At 52.7% G+C, this 27,821-nt stretch overlaps 1 protein-coding gene across 1 annotated transcript in view; it reads left to right on the forward strand.

Annotated features, from left to right (window-relative positions):
• The window catches only part of SNED1 (sushi, nidogen and EGF like domains 1), a 76,961-nt gene that overhangs the window by 37,586 nt on the left and 11,554 nt on the right, over positions 1 to 27,821 (forward strand). Inside the window, exons 9-26 of the mRNA XM_023518252.1 lie at positions 454 to 579; positions 794 to 898; positions 1,176 to 1,289; positions 1,949 to 2,065; positions 3,602 to 3,718; positions 3,936 to 4,052; positions 4,227 to 4,340; positions 4,582 to 4,918; positions 10,433 to 10,899; positions 11,169 to 11,282; positions 11,896 to 12,009; positions 12,323 to 12,619; positions 15,635 to 15,818; positions 17,198 to 17,310; positions 19,001 to 19,282; positions 20,543 to 20,687; positions 20,757 to 20,839; positions 22,292 to 22,390. Of these exons, the coding sequence (XP_023374020.1) occupies positions 454 to 579; positions 794 to 898; positions 1,176 to 1,289; positions 1,949 to 2,065; positions 3,602 to 3,718; positions 3,936 to 4,052; positions 4,227 to 4,340; positions 4,582 to 4,918; positions 10,433 to 10,899; positions 11,169 to 11,282; positions 11,896 to 12,009; positions 12,323 to 12,619; positions 15,635 to 15,818; positions 17,198 to 17,310; positions 19,001 to 19,282; positions 20,543 to 20,687; positions 20,757 to 20,839; positions 22,292 to 22,390 (3,045 nt within the window). The remainder of the gene's footprint in view (positions 1 to 453; positions 580 to 793; positions 899 to 1,175; positions 1,290 to 1,948; positions 2,066 to 3,601; positions 3,719 to 3,935; positions 4,053 to 4,226; positions 4,341 to 4,581; positions 4,919 to 10,432; positions 10,900 to 11,168; positions 11,283 to 11,895; positions 12,010 to 12,322; positions 12,620 to 15,634; positions 15,819 to 17,197; positions 17,311 to 19,000; positions 19,283 to 20,542; positions 20,688 to 20,756; positions 20,840 to 22,291; positions 22,391 to 27,821) is intronic.

Raw genomic sequence — 27,821 nt, forward strand, 5'->3', positions numbered from 1 at the left:
GCCTTACCGACTCCTAGGGAGCACTCAAGGCCCTGTCCAGTGCTCATGGAGCATCTCAATAAGCCATACTGTGAGCCATAAAAATAAGACTCAGTAAATTTGCAAGGACTACATTTTATGACTGTAGCAGAATTAAACAATCAACAACAGAAAGATACCTGAAAAATCTCAAACATTTTAGTAATAGGGATGATCTGAAATGTTTGGTGGGCCCTGGCTTTAGGTGAGCTCCCCCCCTCCCCCATGCTTCTCATTTGGTCCAAGGAAGGAATTGGGGGATGCTGAGCTCCTTAGTCAGTTTCTGGACAATCAGATTCTTGCTTAAATTTCACTGAGAACAGAGGTTAAAATGCAATAAGTGATGTGGGAACTGGGCAGGCAGGCCTTTTCCCTGCCTTCTACCTCCTCACTTGCTTCCAGTGTGGCCACTAGTGACCACTGCTTTTCTTGCAGGAAGCCACCCAGCACCTGACGCCTGCCTTTCAATGCCTTGCCAGAATGGGGGCACCTGTGTGGATGCAGATCAGGCCTACGTGTGCGAGTGCCCTGAAGGCTTCATGGGCCTGGACTGCAGGGAGAGTGCGTTGGGGTTGCCAGGGCTGCAGTCCTGGGGCTGGGACAGGAGACCCAGGGAGGGCCCTTCCATGGATGGTGCATGCAGAGAACATGTACGAGAGTGTGAGCGTGTGTACACAGCCATTTTATGGGGAGTTGGCCAGAAGCAGGACAGGATCAGGAGAGAGCCCCATCTTCCTGTATCCCCACATGAGAGGCCCCCCTCTTTCCCTGGCAGGAACCCCCAGCAACTGTGAGTGCCGCAATGGAGGCAGGTGTCTGGGCACCAACACCACCCTGTGCCAGTGTCCCCCAGGCTTCTTTGGGCTGCTCTGTGAGTTTGGTAGGTGCCCAGGGGGGACCCTTCCTGCCCCATCCCTGTACTTCCCTATGATCAGGGTATAAATGGTGGCTTGAGTCTGGGCCAGGACGCACAGGTCCAGACAGTGTCCACACTGGTGGGTTCATGACCCCCTACCCCCACCCCAAGCTGGCCTGTCAATAAGAGTGCCTGAATCTGGTCACTCTGTTGAGGTCACTGGGTATTGGGCAGCCCCCCTTGTCAAGGACACAGGTCCCCAGGAAGACATCCAGGATGCAGATGCCTCCTCTTCCTGCAGAAGTCACAGCCATGCCCTGCAACATGAACACACAGTGCCCAGATGGGGGCTACTGCATGGAGTACGGGGGGAGCTACCTCTGCGTCTGCCACACTGACCACAATGTCAGCCACTGTGAGTGGCTCAGGGATCGGCCTGCAGGTTTGGGGTCCTGGCAAGAAACCAGGGAGGTGTCTGGAAGGAGAAGCAGCAGTGGGAGTGGGCAGAGGCCAGGGATTCTGCTTTCCTGTGACTTGCCTGCACCTGCAGGAGCCTCTCCACAGCTAGCCCTGTCCCATGAGCCCGGTGGCTCCCCTGCCACACTCACTAAGCTCCCTGGTAAAGAGGCACTTTGACACACATACAAGCCCCTTGTGATGTCTTCCCCTAATCCCTGGCACAAGCTATTAAAATATTTAATGTATACGTAATTCAGTATGTGTAATTAAATACAGCTACTACCATATGTTTGTTAGTGTACAGATGACAAATCAACTACATGGTATGCAATTACATAGAATAATGACAGTGATGCTGGCAGTGATGATAGGAGGACATTTATGGGTTGCAGCTCAATCCTATGCCAAAGAGGGAAGGTGGGTTCTGGTAAAATCAAGAGTAACAGAAATTCCTGGGAGGGGCCTTAGAGCCACTGTGAGGAATCAAGGCACCCACAAAGGGATTTAAGCAGCCTTGGTTCTGTACAGGATATCAGGGTGACCCTGGCAGGCACAGCGCCCTGCCAGCCTCTTGCCATGCAGAGGACGCGGCCCACTCCTCCTCTGCCTCCCCAGCCCTGCCATCGCCCTGTGACTCGGACCCCTGCTTCAACGGAGGCTCCTGTGATGCTCAGGACGACTCCTACACATGCCAGTGCCCGCGTGGGTTCCAGGGCAGGCACTGCGAGAAAGGTAGGAACGGCGGGCACCCGCGTCAGCACCCTGGAGAGCGCCCGCCCTGCAGCACGAGTCTGGCCTCAGCTCCTCTTGTCTTCTCTGTTGGCTTTTTTCCCCCAATTAATTATTTGCCTCCTTAGAGCCTGGCTGGCTGTATGCTATGTTCTATCCACTTTGGGGCTGGCACCTCACTGCTTAACTGCTTTGGTCGCTTGTTCTGATCTGCAGCAATGCCAAGCTGGTCATCACCTCACTTTCCTCAGAATAGGCTTCATTTCCTGCTCAGCGCTTTTCCAAATAGATTGCGGAATCATTTTACTAAGCTATTTTAAAGCTTCATTAGGACTTTGTGACACCTAATTCGGTGTGGAGAATGTCGATATTTTACAACACTTAGACACTTAGGCAAATAGCTGTAAGTATTCCTGGTAGGTGCACTGCAGGTGCACAGCTGTCCTTGCCAGGGCCTACCGAGGACTATCTCTTCCTGCAGTTGTAAACAATACTCAGGACTCCCCCCAGTGACTCTTTGGCTTGTCAGGCATCCCTTGGCCAATGCTGAGGGTGGCAGCCTGACCTGGGGTGGCCTGGCCTGCTCTCCTGGGGCTCAGGCCCAAAGCAGCTCCCAGCACCAGCTGTGGGCAGCACTGAGACCTCAGTGGGTCCAGCTGGGCACCTTCCCAGGGCACCTCTCCTGCTCTGCACCATGTCCCTGACAGCAGGACCTTGACAGTCTGACCCCTGGGATCCCCAGGGCTTCTACCATGCCTGCAGCAGGAGAGGTTTCCAAAGACAAGGTCCACTGCTTGGTTCTCTCTGAGCACTGCTGGGGTCTTTTACCCTCAACACACTCCCAGGACCACCCTGAGAATCTGCTCTGCCCAGAACCCACCTTGGCTCTCCTCCTGCTACAAGCCCCACCCCAGGGGGTACGGAGGCCCAGCCATGGCACTAAGGGACATCCTGCCAGAGCCCACACCTCCTCTCTGGGCCACACTCCCAGCACTTCATATCCCTGCCCACCCCAGGAACTACACAGACACCCCCTCTCCAGGGTTCCTGCTAATGACAGCAGATAGAGCCACCAGTGTGGTCACCTCTGTGCCAAAAGGGGTGGCAAAGAGGGGACTGGAGGTGGCTGTTCTCAGGAGTGGGCAGAGAAGGGTACACACAGCAGGACAGCGATATCCCCTCCTGCACACCTGGCCCCCAGAACGCCCAAGAGGACAAGGATTCTGAACTCAGTGGCATCTGTGAAGTTGTGATTTGTCAGAGTGGTAGGACAACCATGATGTGTTTGATTCTTTAGGTAGAGAAGAAAGGACAGGTGGGGCCTCTGCTGTGTGAGGCTACTTGGGGTCCCCAGCCTGTGAGTCTCACCCCCAACCCCATGTGTACCTGGCTATGGCCCTCAGAGCTCAGCCAAGAAGCCTGCCCAGCCTCCCAGGCCCACCCAGGGCTGGGAATGAGGAAGACCCAGTAGTGTGTAGTAGGCTCCACAGGGCCAGGGCTGGCCCCTGCTCATCTGTCTCTCTCCATCCTTCCACACAGCCCGGCCATATCTATGCAGCTCGGGGCCCTGCCGCAACGGGGGCACGTGCACGGAGGTGGGCGGAGAGTACCACTGCAGCTGCCCCTACCGCTTCACTGGGAGGCACTGTGAGATCGGTGCGGCCCTGGGGTGGGAGGGCAGGGTGATGGGCCAGCACGAGCCAGCCTGGGCAGAGGAGGAGGGAGCCAGGCTTGACTTGGGACCCCAAACTTCCAACCCAGCTGCCCTGGGCCTACTTTTCAGGAATGCTGTCATAAAGATGCCCCAGCCTGCAGGCATCAGGGGGCGGAGGGCGGGGGCAAGTTGAGCCAGCTGGGTGCCTTCTACTTCCAGGGAAACCAGACTCATGCGCCTCCGGCCCCTGTCACAATGGCGGCACCTGCTTCCACTACATTGGCAAATACAAATGTGACTGTCCCCCAGGCTTCTCTGGACGGCATTGTGAGATAGGTGAGGCCAGGGCAGCTGGGGACAGACTCCAGACGTGAAAGCAGCCCCAGCAGGCAGAGCTGGCCCAGGCCCTGGAGGGTGGAAGGTGGAGTTGGGTGCAGGAGGCAGCATTTCCCGTGCTGCCCAGGGCCTCAGAAAAGACAACTCAGGAGAGACCTTCCTGCATTCTTGCAGCCCCCTCCCCCTGCTTCCAGAGCCCATGTGTGAATGGGGGCACTTGTGAGGACCTGGGCTCTGATTTCTCCTGCCACTGCCAAGCAGGGTACATGGGACGCCGGTGCCAGGCAGGTAAGAGGGACAGAGTATTTGTGGGGGGTGGGGGGATGGGATTTCTTCCTAATCCCCAAGGAGCTGGGCAGGGCCATGAAAGGAAAAGAAGGAAAAAAGGAGCCCCTCACCTTGGGCAGCCAGGCCCCAGAAGTCAAGGGACCTCCCTCCGGGAAGGGCAGTGCCAGGGAGGGGCAGAGGGCAGCAGAGGGGGGCCTGGTCAGGTGCTGGACAATGTGGGACCATGGCTGTGCCCTTGTAGAGGTGGACTGTGGCTCCCCAGAGGAGGTGGAACATGCCACACTGCGCTTCAACGGCACTCGGCCAGGATCGGTGGCCCTGTATGCGTGTGACCCTGGCTACAGCCTGAGCACCCCCAGCCACATCCGGGTCTGCCAGCCACAAGGTGTCTGGAGTGAGCCTCCTCAATGCCTAGGTGATTTCTCGGGCCCTCAGGAGCGGAGCAGGGTGGAGTGGGTCACTTGGAGGAGCACAGGGCTGCAGGCCCAGGCCTGGACACCAGGTCTGGACACCAGGTCTGACCCTGCACCTCCCTCTTCCCCATTCTGTGTGAATCAGGGCCAGATCCCTCAGTGGCAGTGATGGTCACTATTGACTTTGCTGGGCCCGCTCACTGAGGGCCCCTGTCTCCAGAGAAACCAGAGCAGGCGCCAAACACCCACATGCTTGCTCTGAGAAGTGGCTGAGGCCAAGAGGAGCCAGGCTGGAGTCCTGGAGAGGCAGCACAGGGCCCACCAAGACGGTGCAGTCAGAGCCTGCGTCTGAGGAGTCAAGGCGATGCCAGTATAGAAGATGGATTAACAATATAAATAATCATGACAAACAGGCAAAAGCAAACATCACCAAGGCCACGTCCACAGGGTCAATTAATCATTAAAAAAGAAATTGGAAATAAGATTAAAATTACAGTAGTTGGTTGGGTGTGGTGGCTCACACCTATAATCCTAGCAGTGGGAGGACTGCTTGAACTCAGGAGTTCAAGACCAGCTTGAGCCAGAGTGAGACCCTGTCTCCAAAGCCCAAGAGTTTGAGGTTGCTGCGAGCTATGATGCCAAGGTACTCTACTAAGGGCTACAAAGTGAGACTGTCTCAAAAAAAAAAAAAAAATTATAATAGTTGAAATAACAAACATTGATTTGCAAATGGATACAGATGAAGGACACCTTAATAGGTTGAAAGCTCAGTTTAAAGAACTGTCCTAGAAAGAAGCAGGAAAAGAAAAATCAAAAAAGCGTAGGCGCTGGGTGCAGAGCATGGGCAGGGGCGGGGCAGGAATAGAAGCAGGGTCGGGAAGGGGCGGGGTCGGGGCAGAAAAGGGATTGAAGTAGGGCGAGGCAGGGGCGGGGCAGGGGGCGGGGCAGGGAGAAGGAAAACACAAAGGTAAAATGGAATTTTTGAGTGTGCAGTTAAATTCCTAGAATTACAGATTAATGACAGGACAAAGGGGCCTACAGAACAGTCAAACAGGAAAGAAGGGAAACAAACAGGCACATTACAGTAAAATTTAGGAATATCACAGACAAAAATAATTCATATACTTAGAGGGAAAAACAGGTCATCTGAAAAGGAATAGGAATTAGATTGACATCTGATTCTGCAACATTGGAGGAAGGATAACGAAAGGAACATTTTAAAATAATGAGGCTATCAGGCGTCCTCAAACTGTGACGCCCCGAGGACATTTATCCAGCCCACTGGGTGTTTTTGCTGCTGCTGCCTATCCTGCATAGCAGCCAACTCGTCCCATGGCCCACGGTTGGGTCCTCCAATGGTCTGAGGGACAGTAAACTGGCCCCCTGTTTAAAAGTTTGAGGACCCCTAACCATCACTCCTACTGCAATGTCAAGGAAACACCATGAAACTTATGAAATCATATTTTTTAACCTAACAAAGAGCATAACATGCAAAGAAGCCCAGATAAGCCCTTACCTGGTGAGAAAGAGTGTCAGCTGCCTTCATCCCTGGAAGCAAACTCATCATGGACAGGGGACATTTGAGAAGCAGAGAAAATTCAACCAAACTTATAATGCTATGGGGGCAAATAGACTGAAATCAAGAGAAGCCACAGAGAAAGCCCTCAGCACCCACCAGTTCTCCCCCACAGGACTGTTACAAGTGCATGAAAAGCCAGGAGCTGGTCAGGAAAGCAGAGAGAGATTTCTTCATCTCACAAGGCTTATACCCCAAGTCCACCTGTTCCAATTGTTAAGCGTTCAAAACCACCTACAACTATGCTCCAGCCCTACCCAACTCAGCTCCTGAAGCTGTCTGGCAGAGAACAGAGCAAGTTCGTCACAGGATAGGACTTCTCTGCTCTGTTTCCTCTCTTCTCATACTTACTGTGTCTGTGGAGCAAGAAGCTGGACACACAACCTAGTGACAAAATAGGACTCCAGATGACCCAGATGTGTGAATTTGCAGGCAAGGACTTTAAAATATCAGTATAAATGAGTTAAAGAAAATGGAAGAAAAGGGTGGCACCTGTGGCTCAGTGGGTAGGGTGCCGGCCCCATATACCGAGGGTAGCGGGTTCAAACCTGGCCCTGGCCAAACTGCAACAAAAAAATAGCCAGGCCCTCTACCAAGGGCAACAACGTGAGAACCTGTCTTTTAAAAAAAAAAAAGAAAGAAAGAAAGAAAGAAAGAAAGAAAGAAAATAGAAGAAAAGAGAGGCCAAAATGAATGAGAGAATAGAGAATCTGAACAGAAGAAAGAAATAAAGTAACAGAATGGAGATTCTAGAACTGATACTAGAACACCCGCCATGAAGGATAAGTTGGATAGCCTTAACAGAATGGATTCAACAGAAGAAAAAACATCACAGAATTCAAAAGATAAGATGACATACTTAACTATAGGTCAAAGATAAAAATTATCTTTAAAATGAATTATGAATAAGTGAACTTTTGAAAACCAGAACAGACTATCAGAGATAGGTCAGATAGTATTGAACAGGTAAAGAAGCACATAACTGGAGCCTCAGAGATAGAGGCCAGAAAGAATAAAATAAATATTAATATTTGGAGAGATAATGAGCATTTTCTAAAAATGAAGAAATACATCAACCCACAAATCCAAGAATCTCAGCAAATCCTAAGGACAGATATTGGAATAAACAATTTAAAACCTAAACATTTTTATTCCGTCAAATTACTACTCAAATATGAGAGCATAAAAATACTCTCATGCAAACACAGCTTTGGAAGCTTAGCAAAAAAGGTCCTATTTTAGGAGGGAGCATTCACTAAGCCAATCCCAACACTACACAAAAAGAGTAATAGAACTCTGATCAATTGGGATTCATCTCAAGGATGCAGGTTGTCTCGCATATGAAAATTAAATCAATGTACTTCACCATATTAGATTAGGAGAAAATCATATGATATCTCAACAGATGCTAAAAAATTATTTGACAAAATTCAACTATTATTGAAAATTCTTTTTTTTTTTTTTTTTTTGAGACAGAAGACTCAAGCTATCCCCCTGGGTAGAGTGTCTTGACATCACAGCTCACAGCAACCTCCAACTCCTGGGTTCAAGTGAGTCTCCTGCCTCAGCCTCCCAAGTAGCTGGGACCACAGGCGCCCACCACAACGCCCGGCTATTTTTTGTTTGCAGCCGTCATTGTTGTTTGGCGGGTCTGGGCTGGATTTGAACCCGCCACCTTAGGTGTATGTGGCTGGCACCTTAGCCACTTGAGCCACAGGTGCCAAGCCAACAAAATACTTGAGTTCAAATCCTTTCCCTGTAGTCAGGAGTAAGGCAAAAGTGCCCATTCTGCTAATTCTTTCCAACGTTGTTCTGGAGGTCCTAGACAGTGCCACTGACAAGAAGAGGAAATACAAGGCATGTGTATTGGGAAGGAAGAAGTAAAGAGAACACAAGTGTGTACACAGAAAACCCTAAGGAGAAGCTGCACAACGCGTGAACGAACCCAACTAAGCCGCAGGCTACTGGGTCATTACAGGACCCAATTACATTCCCATATTCTATCAGTGAACCCTCAGAAAATTAAACAAAACAGTATTACATACAATAGCATCAAAAAACATAAATTTTTAATCATGTAAAAGGAATTATAAATGTAAAAGCTAAAACTATAAACTTCTAAAAGCATATGAAAAAATATTCGTGACAGTTGGAATAAAATGGCTAAGCACTTGGAAAAATATTATATCCATTCTGTATTTCTCATCATATATAGTAACAAAACTCCAGACAGATTAAAGACTTAATTTTTTTTTAACTACGTAATTTTTAGCCGGTGTTGTGGTGGGCGCCTGTAGTCCCAGCTACTTGGGAGGCTGAGGCAGGAGTATGGCTTGAGCCCAAGAGTTTGAGGTTGCTGTGAGCCGTGACACCATGGACTCTACCCAGATCACAGAGAGTCTGTCTTAAGAACAAAACAAAACAAAAAAAATTTTATGTGGAAAATATAGGTAAATATCTTTTTGACCTTGAAGTAGTGAAAGACTCCTTAAGCCACAGAAAGTGCTTACATATAAAAGGGTTAATGGACAAACTCAACTGTATAGAAATTAGAAACTTAAATCCATAAACTTTAAAGAAGAAAGTGAAATATGATTATAAGCTACGAAGTAGGAGAAATTATATATAATTACAAGACGATATGAAGAACCTTGATAAATCAATAAGAAATGAATAACCAACCCAACAAGAAAACAGACAAACACATGAATAGATATTTCACAGAAGAAATACATAAGGCCAACAGACATAAAAAGAAATACTCTCAAAAGCACAATGAGATGCATTCCGTTGGCAAACTTCCAAAGTCTAAAAAGCCTCTGTGAGAACACAAGTCAGTAGGACTTCTTATGAGCTACAGATGGAGTGTAAACCAGTGTGAGCAATTTGGAAACTATTGGGAATTTGCCTGTTGTGTTGAACATTTATGTCAACCCCAGCAATTCCACCTCTAGGTATCAACTGAAGAACAATGTATACATCTACATCAGAAAACATGAAAGGATATACACAGTAGCTTTTTTTGTAATAGCAGATAGACTAGCACCAACCCAAATGCTCAGCCACAAGAATGGACGGAGTGTGGCACAGCCCTGCCCCGTAGGAATAACAGCAGTGACGCTGATCATGGAAAACCACAGCTCCAGGAGGGCTCTCACAGGCTGAGTGGAAGAAGAGGGTGCACCTCACGACCCCCTATTACTAAAGTCCACCACCAAAAAGGGCAAGTGTGCATTATTCAGGTGCTGCAGAGAAGTTGGCGTCACAGAGAGAAGGAGGGCATGTGTCCAGGTGGCCTGGTGGTATTGTAACCCTGGGGATGTGAGTCCAGGTGTCCTTAAGTCATTATCATCTTTTAACTTACTTTTTAAGAATTAAAATTCAACTTTCCTAAAATAACATTTAAATTCAGGAGGACAACTTCTAGTTTAAAAGAAGCCCGTGGTGGTGAATCTTTTAAAACTAAGCATGTCCCCAGATGTACTGGTTTCACACAAGATTAGTATATATAGTATATATTGGGATGGCAAGATAGCATGTAAGACATTTTCTGCCAAAACTCAGAGGCCTTTGAGTCTGTCCCCTGAGAGCCACTGGGATTAAACCCTGAGGTGTCTTCTGTGAGCCCTTGTGCCTGGTCACTACACGGATACAACTAGCCACTGAGCCCCAGGGCCACTGCCTTCTCCCCCACAAAGGGGTCAGGGGGCCCCTCTAGGCACTGAGGGGATACCATAATATTCTGTCTGGCTCCCCCAAACAAACACATGTCCCTCCTGCCTTAGCTTAATATAGCCATGTTACGTTACTCTTGGAGGCCCAGAAGAAACTGGAGAGTAGGGGTCTCAGCCATACCTGCGCACAGGGCATGCAGGAGCCCACTCTCAGCCGGGAAGGAGGGGTCCTGGCCCCCAGGGGGTGGGCAGCCTCAGTGTCCTGGCCCTGGCCGTGGTGCTCCAGCCACTCCTCTCCCTGGACAGGTCTTTGTCTGGATGGCCAGGTTGGCCACTGCTTATGCTCTCAGGCCCCTGGCAGCCCTGACATCCAGGACAGAGATTTACAAACATCTCTGATTCCACCTTCCCAGGAGTCTGAAAGCTCAGCTGGGAAATACTGACCTGGCCTCAGACACGGGACCCAGGGGGCAGAGAAGGTGGGCAGCAGAGAGGACAGGTGACAACCTCTGACTCCAGGCCTGGTGGTGCCAGCTGGTGGAGGGAGAAGACTGCCCTTCATGCCAGGGATGAGCCCTCCAGTACACAGCATAAGAGCAGCCTGGGGGGGCACAGACATGGCCTCCCAAGGGGCGAGTTGGGGGCTGGTGTAGGAAAAGGCCCATACCCAGAACACAAGGTGGCTGAAGCCTCAGGGTGGTGGCACACCCCAGGGAAGCACAGAACTCCAGGGGTGTGTAGGAGCCCCAGGCCTGAGCCAGCAATGCCCTTTCTCTGTACAGAGACAAACAAGTGCCAAGCAGGGCCCTGTAGAAACGGGGGCTCCTGCAGGGACCTCCCAGGGGCCTACGTCTGCCAGTGCCCCGAAGGCTTTGTTGGCGTCCACTGTGAAACAGGTAAGCTGTTCCCCTCCAGAGGGTTCCCATGTGCAGAGCCTGGGCTATTCGAAGAGCAGGGGTGGGGGGTGGGCCTGGCATACCCTGATGGTATAGTCTGCCTTGGGAGAGGACAGCGGCTCCCTCAGGAGCTAAGGGGTTTCCTGTGCACCTGCCCCTGCCCCTCCACCTCTGCTCCATGCCTCCCCTTTCCCTTCCTCCCGCTGTCCTCTCCTCCCTCCCCCAGACTCCCCCCTTGCGGTTGGGCCCATTCTCTGGGTATTCTCCAGAGGTGGATGCCTGCGATTCCAGCCCCTGCCAGCATGGAGGCCGGTGCGAGGGCAGTGGTGGGGCCTACTTGTGCGTGTGTCCAGAGGGATTCTTCGGCTACCACTGTGAGACAGGTAGGGTTGCAGGCCTGTCTGCCCAGCGGGCTCTGTGGCCACCTCCTGAAAGATCCCTTCTCAGTCCTCTAGCCAGGGCCTCCCTGATCTCCTAATCTCCTCACGGTGCCCCCAAGCCCCATGCCAGAACCTGCCTTCTTGACAGCCCCAGCCTCATGTCTACCCACACGGCCCTGCTGCCCCTTCATTCTGGAACACCCTCCCCTCCTGCAAAGGCCTTCCTTGACCATGGATCCGCAGGGGACCCCCACACACACCTCTGCAGCACCATCCTCCTTCATGGCCCTCCAGGGCTCTCTGGAGTTGCTTCTTGTCCAACCTGCCACCCACCTCCCCTCCTAGGACAAGAGTATCAGAGAGATGGTGGCTTAGCCTGTCTTAGCCTGCTGGGCCTGGCCACAACACTCAATTGTATAGGGTGGATGGGGGTTGTTGGGCTTGGGCCCATCCACAGGGTGATGAGGGCAGGGAAGCCATGGGAGGAGAGGCTGGCATGGAGTCCCCTCTGCACCACAGACATGCCTGCAGAGGGACCCAGTGCCCCAGGAGCAAGGCCGGGCTGCAGGGGGCCTGGCAGTGCCTAGCACTCACCACTGCTTTTTCCTGCCCTCAGTGAGTGATCCCTGCTTCTCCAGCCCCTGTGGGGGCCATGGCTACTGCCTGGCCAGCAATGGGTCCCACAGCTGTACTTGCAAAGTGGGCTACACGGGCAAGGACTGTGCCAAAGGTGAGGCGGCAAGGGTGTCACCATGAGGGGGTGGGAGACCCTGCACTCCCCAGAAGTCCCAGAGGTCCCCAAGGGCAATATCTGGGCAGTGGCCTGCTCAAGCTCCTGACACAGTCCCTAGGTTCACACAGCACGTCACACATGCAGAAGTGTGAATTCCCAGAGGCACGTGGCCAGGGACTGAGGAGGACCCCACAGGGGTTTGTGCAGGCCCAAGAGCCCAGACAAAGGCGAGACTCCTGGCAGGGTCCAGGTGTGCCTGACCAGCAGCTGACCACACCCCTCCCCTTGTGTTTTGACCCAAACCCTGAAGAGCTCTTCCCACCAACGGCTCTCAAGGTGGACAGGGTGGAGGAGAGTGGGGTCTCCATCTCCTGGCGCCCTCCCGATGGCCCAGCCACCAGACAGGTGCTGGACGGCTATGCGGTCACCTACATCTCCACTGATGGCTCCTACCGCCGCACAGACTTTGTGGACAGGAGCCGCTCCTCACACCAGCTCCGGGCTCTGGTGCCAGGCAGGGCTTACAACATCTCTGTCTTCTCCGTCAAGCGCAAGGCCAGCAACAAGAACGACATCAGCAGGCCAGCCGTGCTGCTCGCCCGCACACGTGAGTGCCCTCCAGCCTACTGCCACCTGCAAAGGGGCACTGGCCAGGCCCTGGAGGGGATGGACAGACCATTTGCCCTGTGCTGTCCTATGTGGCTAAGGCTTGCTGGGCTGGAGGCACCAACCTTGCTGCAGATGGTGCTAGGGAAGATGGGCTGGGTCTTCCTGGGGGAAAGCTATGAACAGGTATAAAGTTTTAAAGTAAAAAAATTAGGGTGAACAGAGAGGAGAGTGAGAAAAACAAAAGCAGCAGGTAATGGGTAGGAAGGGGGCTGAGGGAGCAGGGGGCTGCCTGAGAAGGGGCCTGGGAACAGCCAGCTTGAGCAAGAGACAGAGGGCCCTTAGGGATCAGCAGCCATACACATTTTCCCAGTGAAGCTGGTGGAGAAGTTTGAACAGGCGGCTGGTGTGACCCCATGGTTGTGACAAACATACTCTGTCTACCTGCCTGGGAATCAGTGCTGAGAAGCCCTGGGCTAAGCCAGCAGGGATATGAAGTGGGGGGTCCTGGCCCAGAGCTGCAGGATGGATCTGGTGAGAGTGTGAATGTGGGTCATGATCACTGGGTGGGGGAATATGCAAAGAACAGGCCCCTGAGGCAGCGACAGACCTGGGCCTGTGGCCTGCACTGAGAGCCATGACCAGGTGCAATCCCTGAGGAAGATGGTGTAGATGGGGGCAGGACAGTGACTCCCTGTTCAGGGACCAGGCCAGAAGGGTCCAGGCAGCCAGGAGCAGGAGGAGGAGGTGCCACTGTCAGCCAACACGCTGGGAACACTGATTGAGGGCTCAGGCTGAGCAGGAGGGAGGAGGGAGCCTCCTTGGCCTTTGGGGAGAAAGGGAGGTGAGGCTATGGCCAGCTGGCGGGAGCAGGAAAAGGGGCGTCTCCTGAAGGCTTTGCGGGCTTAGCTGCTTGTCTGCTTCTGGGAATGACTTAGGGTGGAGAAAGAACCCCCAGAACACACTGTGGGCAACTAGATGGCCCTGCACACAGCCCAGCCCTCAGGGCAGACCTGGGAAGCTCCTGGTGCAGCTGGAACAGGGCCAGGGTGCGGGCCGCAGAGTGGGGAGGTCATGAGTAGCCTGCCACTAGGCAATAGGCAAGGCCAGAGGTGGGGCCGCGGGAGGCTCAGGGGCTGGAGCACAAGTTAGATCAAGACACCGTGCTGTGCCCTGGATAATACACACCCATGTGTTTAGCTGAAACTTTCAGGAAAAGCATCTTTTGTTTTAGTGTTTTAAAGGAGGGTCGTGTAGAGGCGGCTACTCTCATGAGAGGCACAAGGCACATAGCTGGCCACTGCAAGAACCCAGGAGAGAGCCTAGGTGGCAGGTGAGAGTGGGCCTATGACCTGAGTGCCCCACCTCCCCTAGCTGTCCCCTCCCGGCTCCCCCTCCACCCCATGTCCTCTCATTTCCTGTTCCTGCCCATGTCTGTCTGTGGGAACATGGCCAAGGCCGATCCACTGAGAACCTGGTGGGCTATTTACAAAAGCCTGCCCTGGGCTCCCAACCCCTGCCCTTTCCGAGCCACCTCGTCTCTCATGCAGCTGTCCCATCGAGGGCCCCTGACACTGTGCTGAGGGAGAGCCTTCCCTCATCCACTAGACTGAGACTCCTTGAGCCATCCACTCAGTAACATCAGAGTGAATGACAATGGCCTTTCCCAAACTTACAAATCCTACAACTCACCTGAGGGACTGGCCAGAACAAGACCCCTGACCACATGCAGATGCAGGGAACCACCTCTCCAGGATAAAGCGCAGGGGTCCTCTCTCTCTCTCTCTCTCTCTCTCTCTCCTCCTTCTGCCTTCCTTCTCTCTCTCTCCCGTCTTCCCCCTCGCTCTTCTCTACTCTCTCTCTCTCCTCTTCCCACTCTCTCCTTATCTCTCTCCCCTCTCTTCTCTCCTCCTCGGTGCTGTTCTGCAGCCTCCCTCCCCCACCAATAAAGACCTTTCATACAAGCAAAAAAAGAAAGAAGAAAGCACGGGGTGTCCAGTCCATTAACAAGTGTCCTAGAGGGTTCTTCCTACTACCCAGTTTGGGAAATTATACCGACTCAACACCTTGGGGTTGGAACAAGTCACAGGCTCAAGCCCCCCAAGCCTTCCTGCTTCACTGCCAGGTGCCCTCATAGACAGAACTTCCTGGGGACTGAGGCCCACATCATGGCAGCAGCTACAAGCAGAACCGGGCCTCAGATCCAGGCCTCCCAGACCCCACTCAGGGCTTTTACCCCTCAGCATGGTGTCCAGAGCCTCCTGGGAAATAAGCCCACCAGATTCTCAGTGGACCGGCCGGAGCCATGTTCCCACTGATGGGTGGGAACAGGAAATAAGAGGAGCTGGGGTGGAAGGTAGGCCAGGAGGGGACAGCTGGGAGAGGTGGGGCACTCACGTCATTGGGCCCACTCTCACCTGCCACAAGGGCTCACTCCCAGGTTCTTGCAGAGGCCAGCTCTGTGCCTCATGCCTCTCATAGGAAAAGGGGCACCTGTGTGGCCACTTCCATTCTCCTTTCACTGAGGTCCTGACACTGTCACATCACTGTTGGCAGTGTGCCCGCTTCCAAGATGGTGGCAGTGGTGGTGTCTAGCACAGTCAGTGAGCTAGAGGCCAGAGAGGGGACAGCTGAGAGGGGGTAGCACCAAGGGGGCACAATTACCATATTCCAGGGTATTCATTTGCATATGGATATCACTACTGCTTTCTAGAGTTACACTTTTAACACTTAAGGATGAGAAAAAGAATTAAAAACACTTTTATAGACAGAGAACTAGTACAGACCACATGTAATACGCAGTCTGCCTTGGCAGCTGTCACCCTGGAGGCAGAGTCCAGGCACTTCTGCCCACTGAGTCCCTCCAAGCGGCTCCTGGGACTGGAGCCAAGGGCTGGCCGGTCACCAAACTGTGACCCCAGGCTAGTCTTCCAGGCCTGTTCTTATCATAAGCCCCCACACTCCCTTGGGAACAAGGAGGGCCCAGCATTGGCTGAGCAGCCTATTGCCTCCCCAGGCCCCCGCCCTGTTGAAAGCTTGGAGGTCACTAACGTGACGGCCAGCACCATCTCAGTGCAGTGGGCTCTGCATAGGATCCATCACGCCACTGTCAGCGGAGTCCGAGTGTCCATCCACCACCCTGAGGCCTCCAAGGACCAGTCCACTGATATGGACAAGAGTGTGGACAGGTTCACATTTGGGTAAGAGGATAAGCCCAGATAACAGGGACCTGGGTCTAGGACGGGCTCTCCATGTGTTTGCCCCCGACCTGCTGCTCTTCCCTGGTGTGAGTGGGTTTGGGATGAGCCAGCCTATATTCTAGGGTCTCACTCCTGCCTCACCCTGTCTCATGGTTGTGTGAAGAGCAGGTCCCTTGGTACTTCAGAGTGCCTGGGAGAGCAGGGAAGCCCTAATCATCTGGGCCAGCACCTCCTGCACAGATACTGAGAGACAGTGACAAGGAGGCTGGAAGGGACTGCCCACAGCACATCCAGGGTCCCACAGTGGGCCCCGTGTGCTGACTGCCATCAGAGAGAAAGCTTCAGATTCCTGCTTGGGGGCAGATAAGCTGGAGAAGACAAGAAGTGGTGGGAGAGAAGCCTCCAGCCATAGCTTCCCAGGGCTGGTGGTCTTCACCTCATGCTGTCTGCTGGCTTCTGGGGCCTGCAGAGGAAACACAGGGCCTGTTGAGGAAATTTCCATCCCATCACATGTGTCTTTGACACAGATGTTCATGTCAGCTCAGTGGGGACATCTCAACTGTGGCCAGCTCAGAGTGGTCACCAGTAGGGGCTTCTGGAAACAGGCACTGGCAGGGAGACAGCAGAGGGGGACGCTAAGGGACGCAGGGAGACAGCAGAGGGGGACGATAAAGGGACGCAGGGAGACAGCAGAGGGGGACGATAAAGGGACGCAGGGAGACAGCAGAGGGGGACGCAGGGAGACAGACAGCAGAGGGGGACGCTAAAGGGACGCAGGGAGACGCTGCTAAGTCTAGGTGCGCCATGAGCACACTTCCTGTCCTGTCCCAGGTAGTCCCACAGGACACGCTCCATCCCCAAGCAACTAGCCTGATGGCCAGTAAGAAGCTGCCCAGCAGAGAAACTGCTACTCTAGGGCAGCCCGAGTAGCACTCCCTGCCCAGAGCCAGTGAAAAGTGGACACTCGGCCTAAACCACGGTTTGGATCAACAGCAGGGAGCCCCCAGTCTGTTAAGGGGAACCCTTAGTTCCCAGAGACCAGCCCAGGGACACCTTGCCAGCAGGTCCCTGTGAAGGAGCAGCTGGCCGGCCTGTAGCCCTGTCCTGCCAGAGACTTTCTGAGGTGCCCATCTGACTCTTACCACACTGCAGCCGCTGTGAGAGCACCTGGCCCTTCTCAGCCCCTCACTGCACTGGACAGACTGTAGGTGGTTTCTCATGGAGAGAGCACACAAGTCTGAGGGCCACAAATCTGTCCCTCATGGAGGTGGCCTGGGTCACCAACAGGAGCACACACACCTGTGGTCACATCCAGTCTGAGGGAGCCACAGCCCCTCAGCAGGTTCTGTGCCCCTCTCCCCTCACTCCTCCTTCCACAGGGCCCTGCTGCCAGGAAGGAGATACACTGTCCAGGTGACCACCCTCAGCGGGCTCTGGGGTGAGGAGCATCCCACTGAGAGCCTGGCCACTGCCCCAATGCACGTCTGGACCCGTAAGTAGGAGCATGGCCCAGTCAGCAGGGCCTTTTCTAGAAGCTCTGACCTCCCTCTAGCACCTGTCAGTCCTCCCCAAAGTGCCCATGACATTAGAAACAGCTCTGAGCCTCCCAGAAGTCCCTTACACTAGACTGCAGGGCAGGAGCCACTGGGCTGGGCCAGGTCCTTCTGCTGCCCTCAGCACCCGAAGGCTATGGCAGCTCTTGTGAGATGCTGACCAACAGGCCAGAGGGGCACATTGGGCTCAGAATGTCCACACTGCCCAGCCTGCTGCCACTAAGCTGGGGTGTCACTAGACTGCCCCCCCCCCAACACATGGAAGGACCAGGTGGAATGGCCATTTTTCTGATGGCCCAAAAAGGATTCCAAAATTGCAGAATCTGCAAGGAGCAAAGGCTGAGGCAGAACTTGCCCAGTGGGTGTGACTCTGCCTCCCCAGCTCTTGACCAGAGCCCCCCCAGGGAAGGTAGTGAAAGGATGTGGGGCAGGGGTTCCACCTGGGGTCTATGCAGCCACATGTGAGGGTCTCACAATGGGCCAGTCTGTGGGGCTTTTGCTGGGTGAATTTGAGCCCGAGGGGACAACAACGTTGGGCCAGGGACCCTCAGGGCAGGATGGAGGTGCTTCTGCATACCTGTCACTGTGGACACCCTACACACCACTTCTTAGGACTACACAGGGTCTCACAATTAAGTTTGTGAACTTGCCACTGTGCACTTACATTGGCAGCACTGTATAAACAGCTCAGTAAGGGTCCGTAATCTTGGTGTATCAGATCTTACAGCTGTGTTCATGCCAATGTGTGGTGGTACCTTACTGCTTGGCGTTCACTACGGTTTTTATGTGCTGAGTGAGAAAGTCGGAGGTTGAATTAGAGCAACAAAGAAGCATTAAATTTCTTGTTAAACTTGGCAAGAGTGCAAGTGAAATCAAGGACATGTTAGTCCAAATTTATGATAATGCCATGAAGAAAATGTTAGTATACAAATGATTAAACCTTTCTCTGAGGGGAGAGAAAGTCTTACCAACAAAGAGAGGTCAGGGTGGCCAGTAACAAGCAGAACCAACAAAAAACATTGCAAAAACTTGTGAAATTGTGTGTCAAAATTGTTGGCTGACTGTAAGAAGCATAGCAGACCATGTAAACATCAACAGAGAAACCAGATAATCTTAACCGAAAATCTAGAACAACTCATGGCTCTTGCATCACAACAATGCACCAGCTCACACCGCTCTGCGAAGGAGTTTTTAGCCAGTACACAAATAGCTGTATTGGAACATCCTCCTTACTCACCTGATCTGGCCCCCAGGAACTTTTTTTTTTTTTTACTTGAAGATAAAGGAAATATTGAAAGGAAAACATTTTTATGACATTCAGAACATCAAAGATAATTTGATGACAGCTCTGACGGCCATTCCAAGGGTTCCAAAATTGCTCTGAAGAGTGGACTAGGCACTGGCACAGTGCACAGCTTCCCCAGGGGAATGCTTCAAAGGTGACTGCAGTGAGACTCAGCAGTGAGGTGTGGAGCACTTTTCCTAAGGCGAGTTTATGGACTTAACTGTCTGATCCTATAGTTTCCAAGGAGGCTTGAAAAATCCATATCAAACACTTAAACTGTGTCCTTGCCAGATGATCCCATGGGCCCCACCCTTCACCTCCTCCCCACTCTGTGTCTTGTCCAGGTCCTCTGCCTCCAGCTAATCTGACTGCCACTCGGGTCACAGCCACCTCTGCCCATGTAGTGTGGGACACCCCCACTCCAGGTGACTTGCTCGAGGCTTACATCATCAATGTGACCACCAGCCAGAACACAAAGAGCCGCTATGTCCCCAGTGGGAAGTTGGCATCCTACACGGTGCGTGACCTGCTGCCCGGGAGGCGCTACCAGCTGTCTGTGACAGCTGTGCAGAACACAGAGCATGGCCAGTTGCACAGTGAGCCCGCCCACCTCTACATCATCACCTGTGAGTGCCAAGCCAGGGCCCTGGGCAGGGTGGAGACAGGGGTTTGGTCAGTGCACCAGACTGTTCAGGACCGACCCAGCCATCAGGCCTGGGCCACCAACAGGGCAGCGGCCTGGACTGACATCCTTGGGATGTGGTGTCCTTGCCCTCCTCTGGTGGGGGCATACTACCCAAGGGGCATCAGACAGGCAGCCTGGAGATAGGATGCATGTCAAGCAGAAAAAATTCACATATGGGCTGAAGGGTTTTCAAGTTGGTGCAGAAAGGAGGGACTCAGGGACACACAGGGACAGCCACTTGGAAAGATAGGCTTGTGGAGGCCTGTCTGTGCCAGACCCCTCAGTAGACCCCAGGAAGGCGAGTAGTAAGTACATGGAATCACCTGGGGTGGATGCCCAGAGCAGCCATGAAGAGGAGGTCCCAAGAGCGGCCTTGCAGCCCTAGCTGACCAGGAGGGCCACTGGACATGAGTGGGGCAGCTGGGCACACAGAGGCTCAAGCCATATCAGTAACCTGGGTCAGCTCTGAGTGCAGAGGGGGCCCTGCACATACTGCTTGTTTCTCTGAAGCCCACAAAAGGTGCTGTGGGAATGAGGCACACGTGAAAAACAGTGCGTGTGGACACAGGCATGTGGGAACAGGGCACATGTGAGACCTGGCCGTGGCAGCACAGGGAGCAGAACACTGAGAGGAGACAAGCAGGGAGCCCCCAGCAGGCAGTGTGGGGCCCCCGGGCTCCCCTGTGAGGCATCAGCTACATCTGCCCCTCAGACCCAGCTGCCCCTGCCAAGCAGGCCCAGTGTGCTGAGGCAGTTCCAGTGAGCTGGTCCACGTGGGCCGCCTGACTTGGGCCCAGCCTAGGAGGTCAAAAACCACTTCTCACTGTGCGCCAGTGTGCTGGGGTCTCAGCAGAGGTGTCCAGCCAGGAAAGCCACTTGCTGGGAACAGCCTCAAACCATATCCAGGTGCCTTGGAAATAGAGAACTTGAGTCTGAGGTGGGGGGTCTGGGACCCACCTGGCAACTTCCAGGTGAGGGCGTGTCCATGTTGCAGCTCTGAGGCAAGTAACTGACCCTCAGAAGGGACGGGTAGGCTGGAGGCAGGGAAGCCCCAGCCCTGAGCCACCACAGCCTGCATGGCCCCTGCCCTTCTCTAAGCACTGGAGAGTAGTAGCCCCTCCTAGGCAGCAGTAGCAGGACAGTCAGTCCAGGGCAGCCCCCTTCCCCCACCCCCATGCCACTCCATCCATCTGCTCTGCAGCCCCCAGGGATGGTGCCGACAGACGCTGGCCCCAGGGAGGACACCACCCACGGGCGCTCAGGAACAGGCCGCCCCCTGTGCGCCTGCCAGAGTTGCAACTGCTCAACGACCATAGCGCCCCTGAGCTGCTCTCCCAGCCCTCCAGGTACCCAGCCCGTTGTCTGCTGCCCACAAGGCCAAAGTCTGGCAGTTGTGAACCCCTTCTTCTCCACAGGTTCTCTGAGCTTGTGGACGGCAGAGGAAGAGTGAGTGCCAGGCTCGGTGGCTCCGCCCATAAGCCAGTCCCCACACAACCACGTGAGTGCTACCCACACTGGGAGGCCAGCCCCCAGGCCTTCCCACACACTCAGCTGGCCCCTGGCCCAGCATGGTGATTGACAAGGCCCTGAAGACCTTGGCTGAAGCCCACCTGGTCTCCAGCCCAGCCGGACGCTGCTGGTGCTCAAGGCTCTGGGTGTGGGCGTGGGCAGCAGCTTGTTAGTGCGCAGCCCAGTGGGCAGGATGTGGATAGGATGAGAGAGGAAGATGGTGGGCACGGGCCCAGACTCTACGGAAGCTTTGCTTGCCATATTAGGACTCGGGTTTTGTCTCTTAAGCAGGCGACAGGAGGCTGTGGTAGCTGAATTCTCCAGTGTGCAGGAACCCACCCAGAGTGTCAGTTGGAGTCCATCTTGAACAAGGCACCGGGTGCTGGGCAAGTGGGGCACAGCCCAGGGCGCGTGTCCACTTCTCATTTTATGGCCGCGTTCCACAGGCAGAGCCTTGGGGTTCTAGTCCTGCTCAGGCCTAGCCTAGAGGGGCCACCTGAGGAGGCACCACAGGACATGGGCAGCCCTGGTCACTTTCCCTAGGAAGTCATCCCAGCAGCAGGAGGCAGGTAGCTGGCTCCTCCCCAAAGCTTATTAGGGGCTGAGGTGGGAGCCTGCTGTAGCAAAGGCCTTCCCATGACCCTGATGTGGCCCAAGACACCCTGGGCAGGAGGCAGGTGCCACTGGGCCTGTCTGGGAGCCTCACGTCGCATAGCCAGGTGCTCATCCTCACAGAATTCCCTGGCAGAGAGCCCAGTCTCCAGTTTAATGAATATTTCAACTAACAAAAACTTACTGGGCAAGAAAAGGGAAAGAAAGAATGAGGTGTGCAGCAAGGAGGGGAGGAGGAGCCCTCAGGGACCAGGGTGGGGATAGCAAAGGGGTCACCGCCATGTGGTGAGCAGGAGGAAAGAGCCCAGGGCCAGGCATCTGGGGGACAGGCAGTCAGCTGCCCTCACCTTGCTCAGTGGAGGCAGGTGGGCCTGGGGCACAGAGGCAATGCAGATAGGAAATGCTCAGTGTGCAGGTGAAAGCCTTGTACAGAGGGCTGCAGAGACTGAGACGGGGAGGGGGCAGCGGCCCCAAAAAAGCAGGACCTGGAGGGAGAAGAAGCAGGACTTGACCCATGGGAGGAAACAGCACCAGCACCAGCGGAAGTTCAGGGGCCTCTCAACAGCACAGGTCACTGGAGCCTGACCCAGAGCAGCTCTGCTAGGCCCCACAAGGGAAGGCTGGTCTCTGCTGGGGGTCAGCAGGAGAGTGAAGCTAAACCTCTGGCAGTGGGGTGTAGGGCCAACAGCGTCTGCTCACCAGACGCCATGCCAGGAGCCGGGCCGAATGTCCCTACACCCTGCGGGGGAGAAACAGCTTAAGGGGGCAGCCCAAGGATGTCCTGGAGGGGAGCTGCCCTGCCACGTGGTTACTAACTGGCTTCTCCTAGAACCCACAGTCCCGGTGCAGCCTGAGAATGTGGAGGAGACCCCCAAGCAGGTCAGCCTGGCCCTGCAGCTCCCTGAACACAGTGACAAGGCCATAGAAAGTAAGTCAGCAGCAGTGGTGGGGATTTGGGGACTGACCATTCTCGACGGCCTTAGAAAACACAGAAGGCCCCAGGCAGCAGGCAGAGACAGGGCAGTGTGTATCCCAGTCTGGAAAGGGTTGGGCAAAGCACACCACCCCAGCAGCAGCACCCCACCCTGCTACTGACAGGGAACAGGCCAGCAGGCAGGGTCTGTGACTAGCCCTGCCCCTGCCTCCTGCACCTGCCCCAGCCCCAGTTCCCCCACCCTGTGTGCAGCTGCTCCTTGTTCTCCATAGAGAAGTATGTTCAGTCAGAATGGTGGCAGTCGGTGGAGGGAGTAGCTGGGCCACACCAGGGCACACAGGGCCTCACCTGTCCCTTAGACCAGTGCTCTGCCTCGTGAGCGCCTCCAGTAAGAGCGCCCCACAGCTCAAGAGGAATTTTCCACACTGGACAGCACGAGTAGACACATGTGCCTTACACGAGCCTGACTCCATGCTGCCTGGCCCCTCCATGGACAGCTCTCCTAGGGCCCAGTTTCCCTTTTTCACCTGAGTCACACCATGTACTCAGTTTGGGTCACCCATCAAGCAACCCCAAAGAGGCCTAGTGGCTGGTGAGGACACAAGCCTCTGACAGTAGGCCTGCCGCCTCTGCCACCTGCCACAATGCCAGAGGTGCATTTGCCGGTTCAGTACCCCCGAACCCCAGGTCCAGCACTCTCCCCTCCCACATGAGGTCTGACTTTGCTCCTGGACTGGCTGAGCCCCAGAGAGCTGGTTTGTGCATCAGATGCAGTCAGGAAGCTTCCCCTCATTAAGGTGCAGTTCCCTCAGAGTAAAGGTTGTTTCTTTTTTCTTTTTCTTTGTTTCTTTCTTTTTTTTTTTTGAGACAGAGCCTCAAGGTCTCACCCTGGGTAGAGTGCTGTGGCATCACAGCTCACAGCAACCTCCAACTCCTGGGATTAAGCAATTCTCTTGCCTCGGCCTCCCAAGTAGCTGGGTCTATAGGCACCCGCCACAATGCCCGGCTGTTTTTTGGTTGTAGCTGTTGTTGTTTGGCAGGCCAGGGCTGGATTCGAACCCACCAGCTCTGGTGTATGTGACTGGCACCTTAGCCGCCTGAGCTATAGGCACCAAGCCCGTGAAGGTTGTTTCTTAAGCCAACTAAACAAACATTTCATCACATGGTTGCATGGTGTCAGCTCCTTAAATATGATGTTCCATTTGGCAAAATCCAGGAACCCAGAAGGGCATGAATCAGCTCCCCAGGACAGGACAGGCTGGAAGCAGCACAAAGCCTGGCCCCAAGGCCATAGCAGTTCAGTAGTATTTAGTGGTGTTAAGTGAGAATATGGAAAACAGAATCTTTACTGGCCTCTGGGATGGAAAATTAATCACGATCTTTGGTTCATGCTGCACTGTCATGTCGGCCACCTTGTACTCAGTTCAGCTAGTTAACTTTTGATAAAACTGTGGCCTTTAAACCTAGAGCCAAAGCCACGAAGCAGGACATGAGCAGTGGCCGCGTCTTGCTGTCATGCTCCATCTCTCCCTGCAGTTAGCCATGATCCTGAACTTGGTGTTTGTGATGCCCTTGTTCCCTTAGCATAGAAGGTGGGGAGGAGTACACCATGGCACCTGTATGTCTGCCCACGCCACACATGTGATCTTCACCTGTGTTCACACTTAGCATTCCTGTGCTGAGTGTGATTCACTCATCTTGTTCATATCTGGGACTGAGTGTGGAGTCCGTGGAGTCCATGGTGAACTCCCTGGCTCTTTTCGGGCTCTCTGTGTGGAAGGCTTGTGGGTAGCATTTGGCTGGTGCGTGTGTCCAAGCAGAAATGCTGGATCTTAGGGTATGTGAATTCCCAAGTTACATGAGGCTGAGGCCTTTTCTCAGCGGTGCCATCAGTCTACCCTCCCACCCCCCGCAGTGATTAAGTGTCTCTCCAGACCTTGGTCCTGCCAGGTCCATGGGCCCACAGAGCAAGGCGCCACACCCCCACCACCCCAAGCAGGCGGGTGTCTCTTGCTGGGTATCTGCCAGGGATGTCTGCTTTTCTGTGAAATGCCCAGTCCTGCCACTGACTTTAAAATCAGATTGTGTGTACTTTCCTTACTCATTTGCCAAAGTTTTTTAAAGATGTTTTAACACAAATCCTTGTCAGGTACGTGTTTTGAAACTTCTTTTTTCAGCCTCTGGCTCATCTCCCTGTTCTCTCCCCCTCACTAAGGTGCAGTTCCCTCAGAGTGAAGGTTCCTAATCAAATTTATTAAGCATTAATGGTTAGTGACTTGGGGCCTTCTTTTAAAAATATCTTTCCCTACACAAAGTTAGAAAGTTTTCATGTATATTTGTTTCTCAAAGATTCAAAGTTTTGTATTTGACATTTAGTTTATTGATCTTTCTGAAGCGGATTGTGTGTGTGTGTGTGTGAGAGAAAAAGGGTTGTGGTTTCATTTATTATGCACAAAGGCAAACTGGTTTTTCACTAAATAGTCCCTTTTCTCCACTGTCAATACCCAATTTCCACATATAAAAGTGAACTCTGGCTGCGCCCGTTTGACAGACCTGTGCCAGCACCACCTGCTCCCACAAACTCGGCGTTCCCTGGTGCCGCTGGAAGTCCTTCTTCTTTGCTTTCATCTTCAGATGTTTCCTGGGCATCCTCGGCCCTTGCCCTCCATGTATACATCTCAGAATCTTCTGATCACATTCCATGAAAAAGGTTTTCGAGATGATTTGATGTGCACTGAATCCATGAACCATTTTTGTGAAAATAGACATTTCAGGATATTAAGTCTATCCATGGACAGGGAATATCTCTTCATACAGTTAAGACTTGATGTCGTCTAGTAAATTTTATGTGGAATACAGATTTACTCCTATTTTATAATTTAAACTATTATTATTTGATATTAGTATATACTTTTAAAAATTCTATTTCATGATTACTTATTACTGGAGTATATATATAGAGAGAGATAGCTTTGCAGACTGTTTCCAAATGTCTGGCCAAACTCTTCTCTTTTATCATGGCTTCTTTGGGGTTTTCATGTACATAGTCATATCTCTTAAAAGCTTAGTAGCTTTCCTTTTAAACTCAGACCTGATTTTTGTTTTGTATGACATAGAAGTAGGTTCTTTTTCTTATGGACTTGTATCAGCCACCGTCTCCCACGGCTCTGCAGGGCTGCCGTGTCCAATGCACATCACCCTTCTGTGCTGTGTCACTGTCCTCCAGCCAGCACCAGCTATTTTAGTGATGGTGGCTCTGGCCCTACTTGCTATGCTGTAGGGCCAGTCCTCCATCTGACCTTCAAGGGAGTTTGGACCATTCTTGGCCCTTTGCACATCAATGGACTTTTAGGGTCAGACTGTGAAGTCCCACTGAGTGCTTGCTAGGACTTTACATAGCCATATTTCTGAGGCTCGTATGCCTGTAAAATTCTGAGTAGCATTCACATTTGAAGGTTAGTTTGGCTGGACATAAAATTCTCGGTTGAAGTTCCTTTCTCCTTCAGTTCTTCCCATACTAGTCCAGGTTGTCTTGTATCCAGCACTGCTACTAGGCCTGCTCTTATCTCCTCATAGGGTAACCCGCTCCTTCTCCCTGGAAGCTGTTAAGACTGCTTTCTCAAGGGAAGAGGATCTTCAGAGCACCCCAGGCACCCCAAAAGCAAAGTTAATACTCCTGATTGTCACATCCTCACCCAGCAACTGTCCAGATCCGGACTGTCCCTTCAGGCCTGAGGGAGTATGTCCTGGAGAGAAGGCAGGTCCCCAAGCTTGTAGCGGAAGCTTCTGCCTGCACCTGCATGAACTATGGACTCAGGGTCCCAGCAGCCCCAGAGTGGTGTAGGTTCCTGTCAGTCTCTGTCGCTGTGGCTGCCCTGCACGCAGGGCTGAGGAGTGGCAGCATGAGCCCCCGCACTCCGAATGCTGCTGCACACAGTCATGTTCTGTAGGGGCTCTACAATGCCTCTGGACAATTGTGTGCTGTGTCTACATTCATATGGAATTGTAAGGGACCCAGAATAGCAAAAATAATTCTAAAAAAGAGGGGAAAAAACAGGAGAACTCACACTTTCCAGTGTCAGGACTTACTACAGAGTGACGGCAGTGAAGCAGCAGTGGTGCTGGCCTAAGGACAGGCACGTAGAGAGATGGGGTAAGAGTAAGAGTGCAGAAACAAAGCCACACAAGTGTGGGCAGCTGATTTTGACAAGGGGCCAGCACCACTCGGTGGGGACAGAATAGTGTTCTCCATTCATGCTGCCGGGATGGTGGTGGCCACATGCAAACCAGGGATGTTGGACTCACGTCCCACCATGTGCCTTCACACACAAGATAACACAAAATGGACTAAAGACCCAAATATTAGGAGCTAAACGCCATGTTAGGAGAAAACACTGTGTTAGATATGGCAGAGGATTCTTAGATACAACAAAAGAATGCGGAAGAAGAACAAAAGGATAATTGCTCTTCGTCAAATTTCAAAACTTTTATGTCTCAAGGACACCATCGAGGAAATGAAAAGACAGCGCATGGAATGGAAGGAAATATTTGTAATTCATATATCTGATAAAGGACTTGTATCCAAAATACATAAAGAACATTTACAACCAAGTAATAAAAGACAAATAATCCAGTTTAAAAATAGGCAAAGGACCTAAGCAGACTTCTCTCCAAAGAATAGCTAGTAAACACATGAAAAGATGCTGGACGACCTTAGTGAGCTGGAGAGTACACATCAGGACCACAGTGAGGTGCTGCTCCACCCACCAGGTGCTGGAGTCACAAAGTCAGGTAGCAGCAACCCCGGGAGGATGTGGGCAGAGAAGAGCCCTCACCACTGCTGGCAGGGACATAGAGTGGCGCAGTGGCTTTGGGGAGAAACAGACTGACAGTTCCACTGAGGACAAAGAGTCCATCCCTAAGCAGGTTCCCAAGAGAAATGGAAACATTTTCACACAGGTCCTGTGCACAGATGTTCACAGAAGTGTAACACAATAGCCACAAAGTGGAAACAGCCAAAAAGTTCATCAGCTGATGAATGGACAACTAAACGTGATGTGTCTACACCACGGAGCACTGCTCACATATAGAAAGGGAAGGGAGTGTACACCTGGGACACAGATGAACCTTGAGAGCACGCTGAGTCACAGGCAACCACAAAGACCAGAGGTGTTCACAGTATGATTCCATCTGTGTGAAAGTCCAGAACAGGGAGATCTACAGTGACAGAAAAGTATATCCATGATTGCTTAGGACTTGGGTTGTGGAGTGGACAGTGACAGCTTTGAGATTTCTTTTTGAGGTGTCAAAAAATCTTCTAAAATTGTGGCAATGTATTCATATATTTGTGAAGATGCTAAAAACCAATTTATGGTATACTTTAAATGAGTAAACTTTATGTTATATAAAATATATCTCAATAAAG

The sequence above is a fragment of the Otolemur garnettii genome, unplaced genomic scaffold, assembly GCF_000181295.1.
Source record: "Otolemur garnettii isolate 467f Iridium unplaced genomic scaffold, OtoGar3 scaffold00133, whole genome shotgun sequence".
In the NCBI taxonomy this organism is placed as follows: Eukaryota; Metazoa; Chordata; class Mammalia; order Primates; family Galagidae; genus Otolemur; species Otolemur garnettii.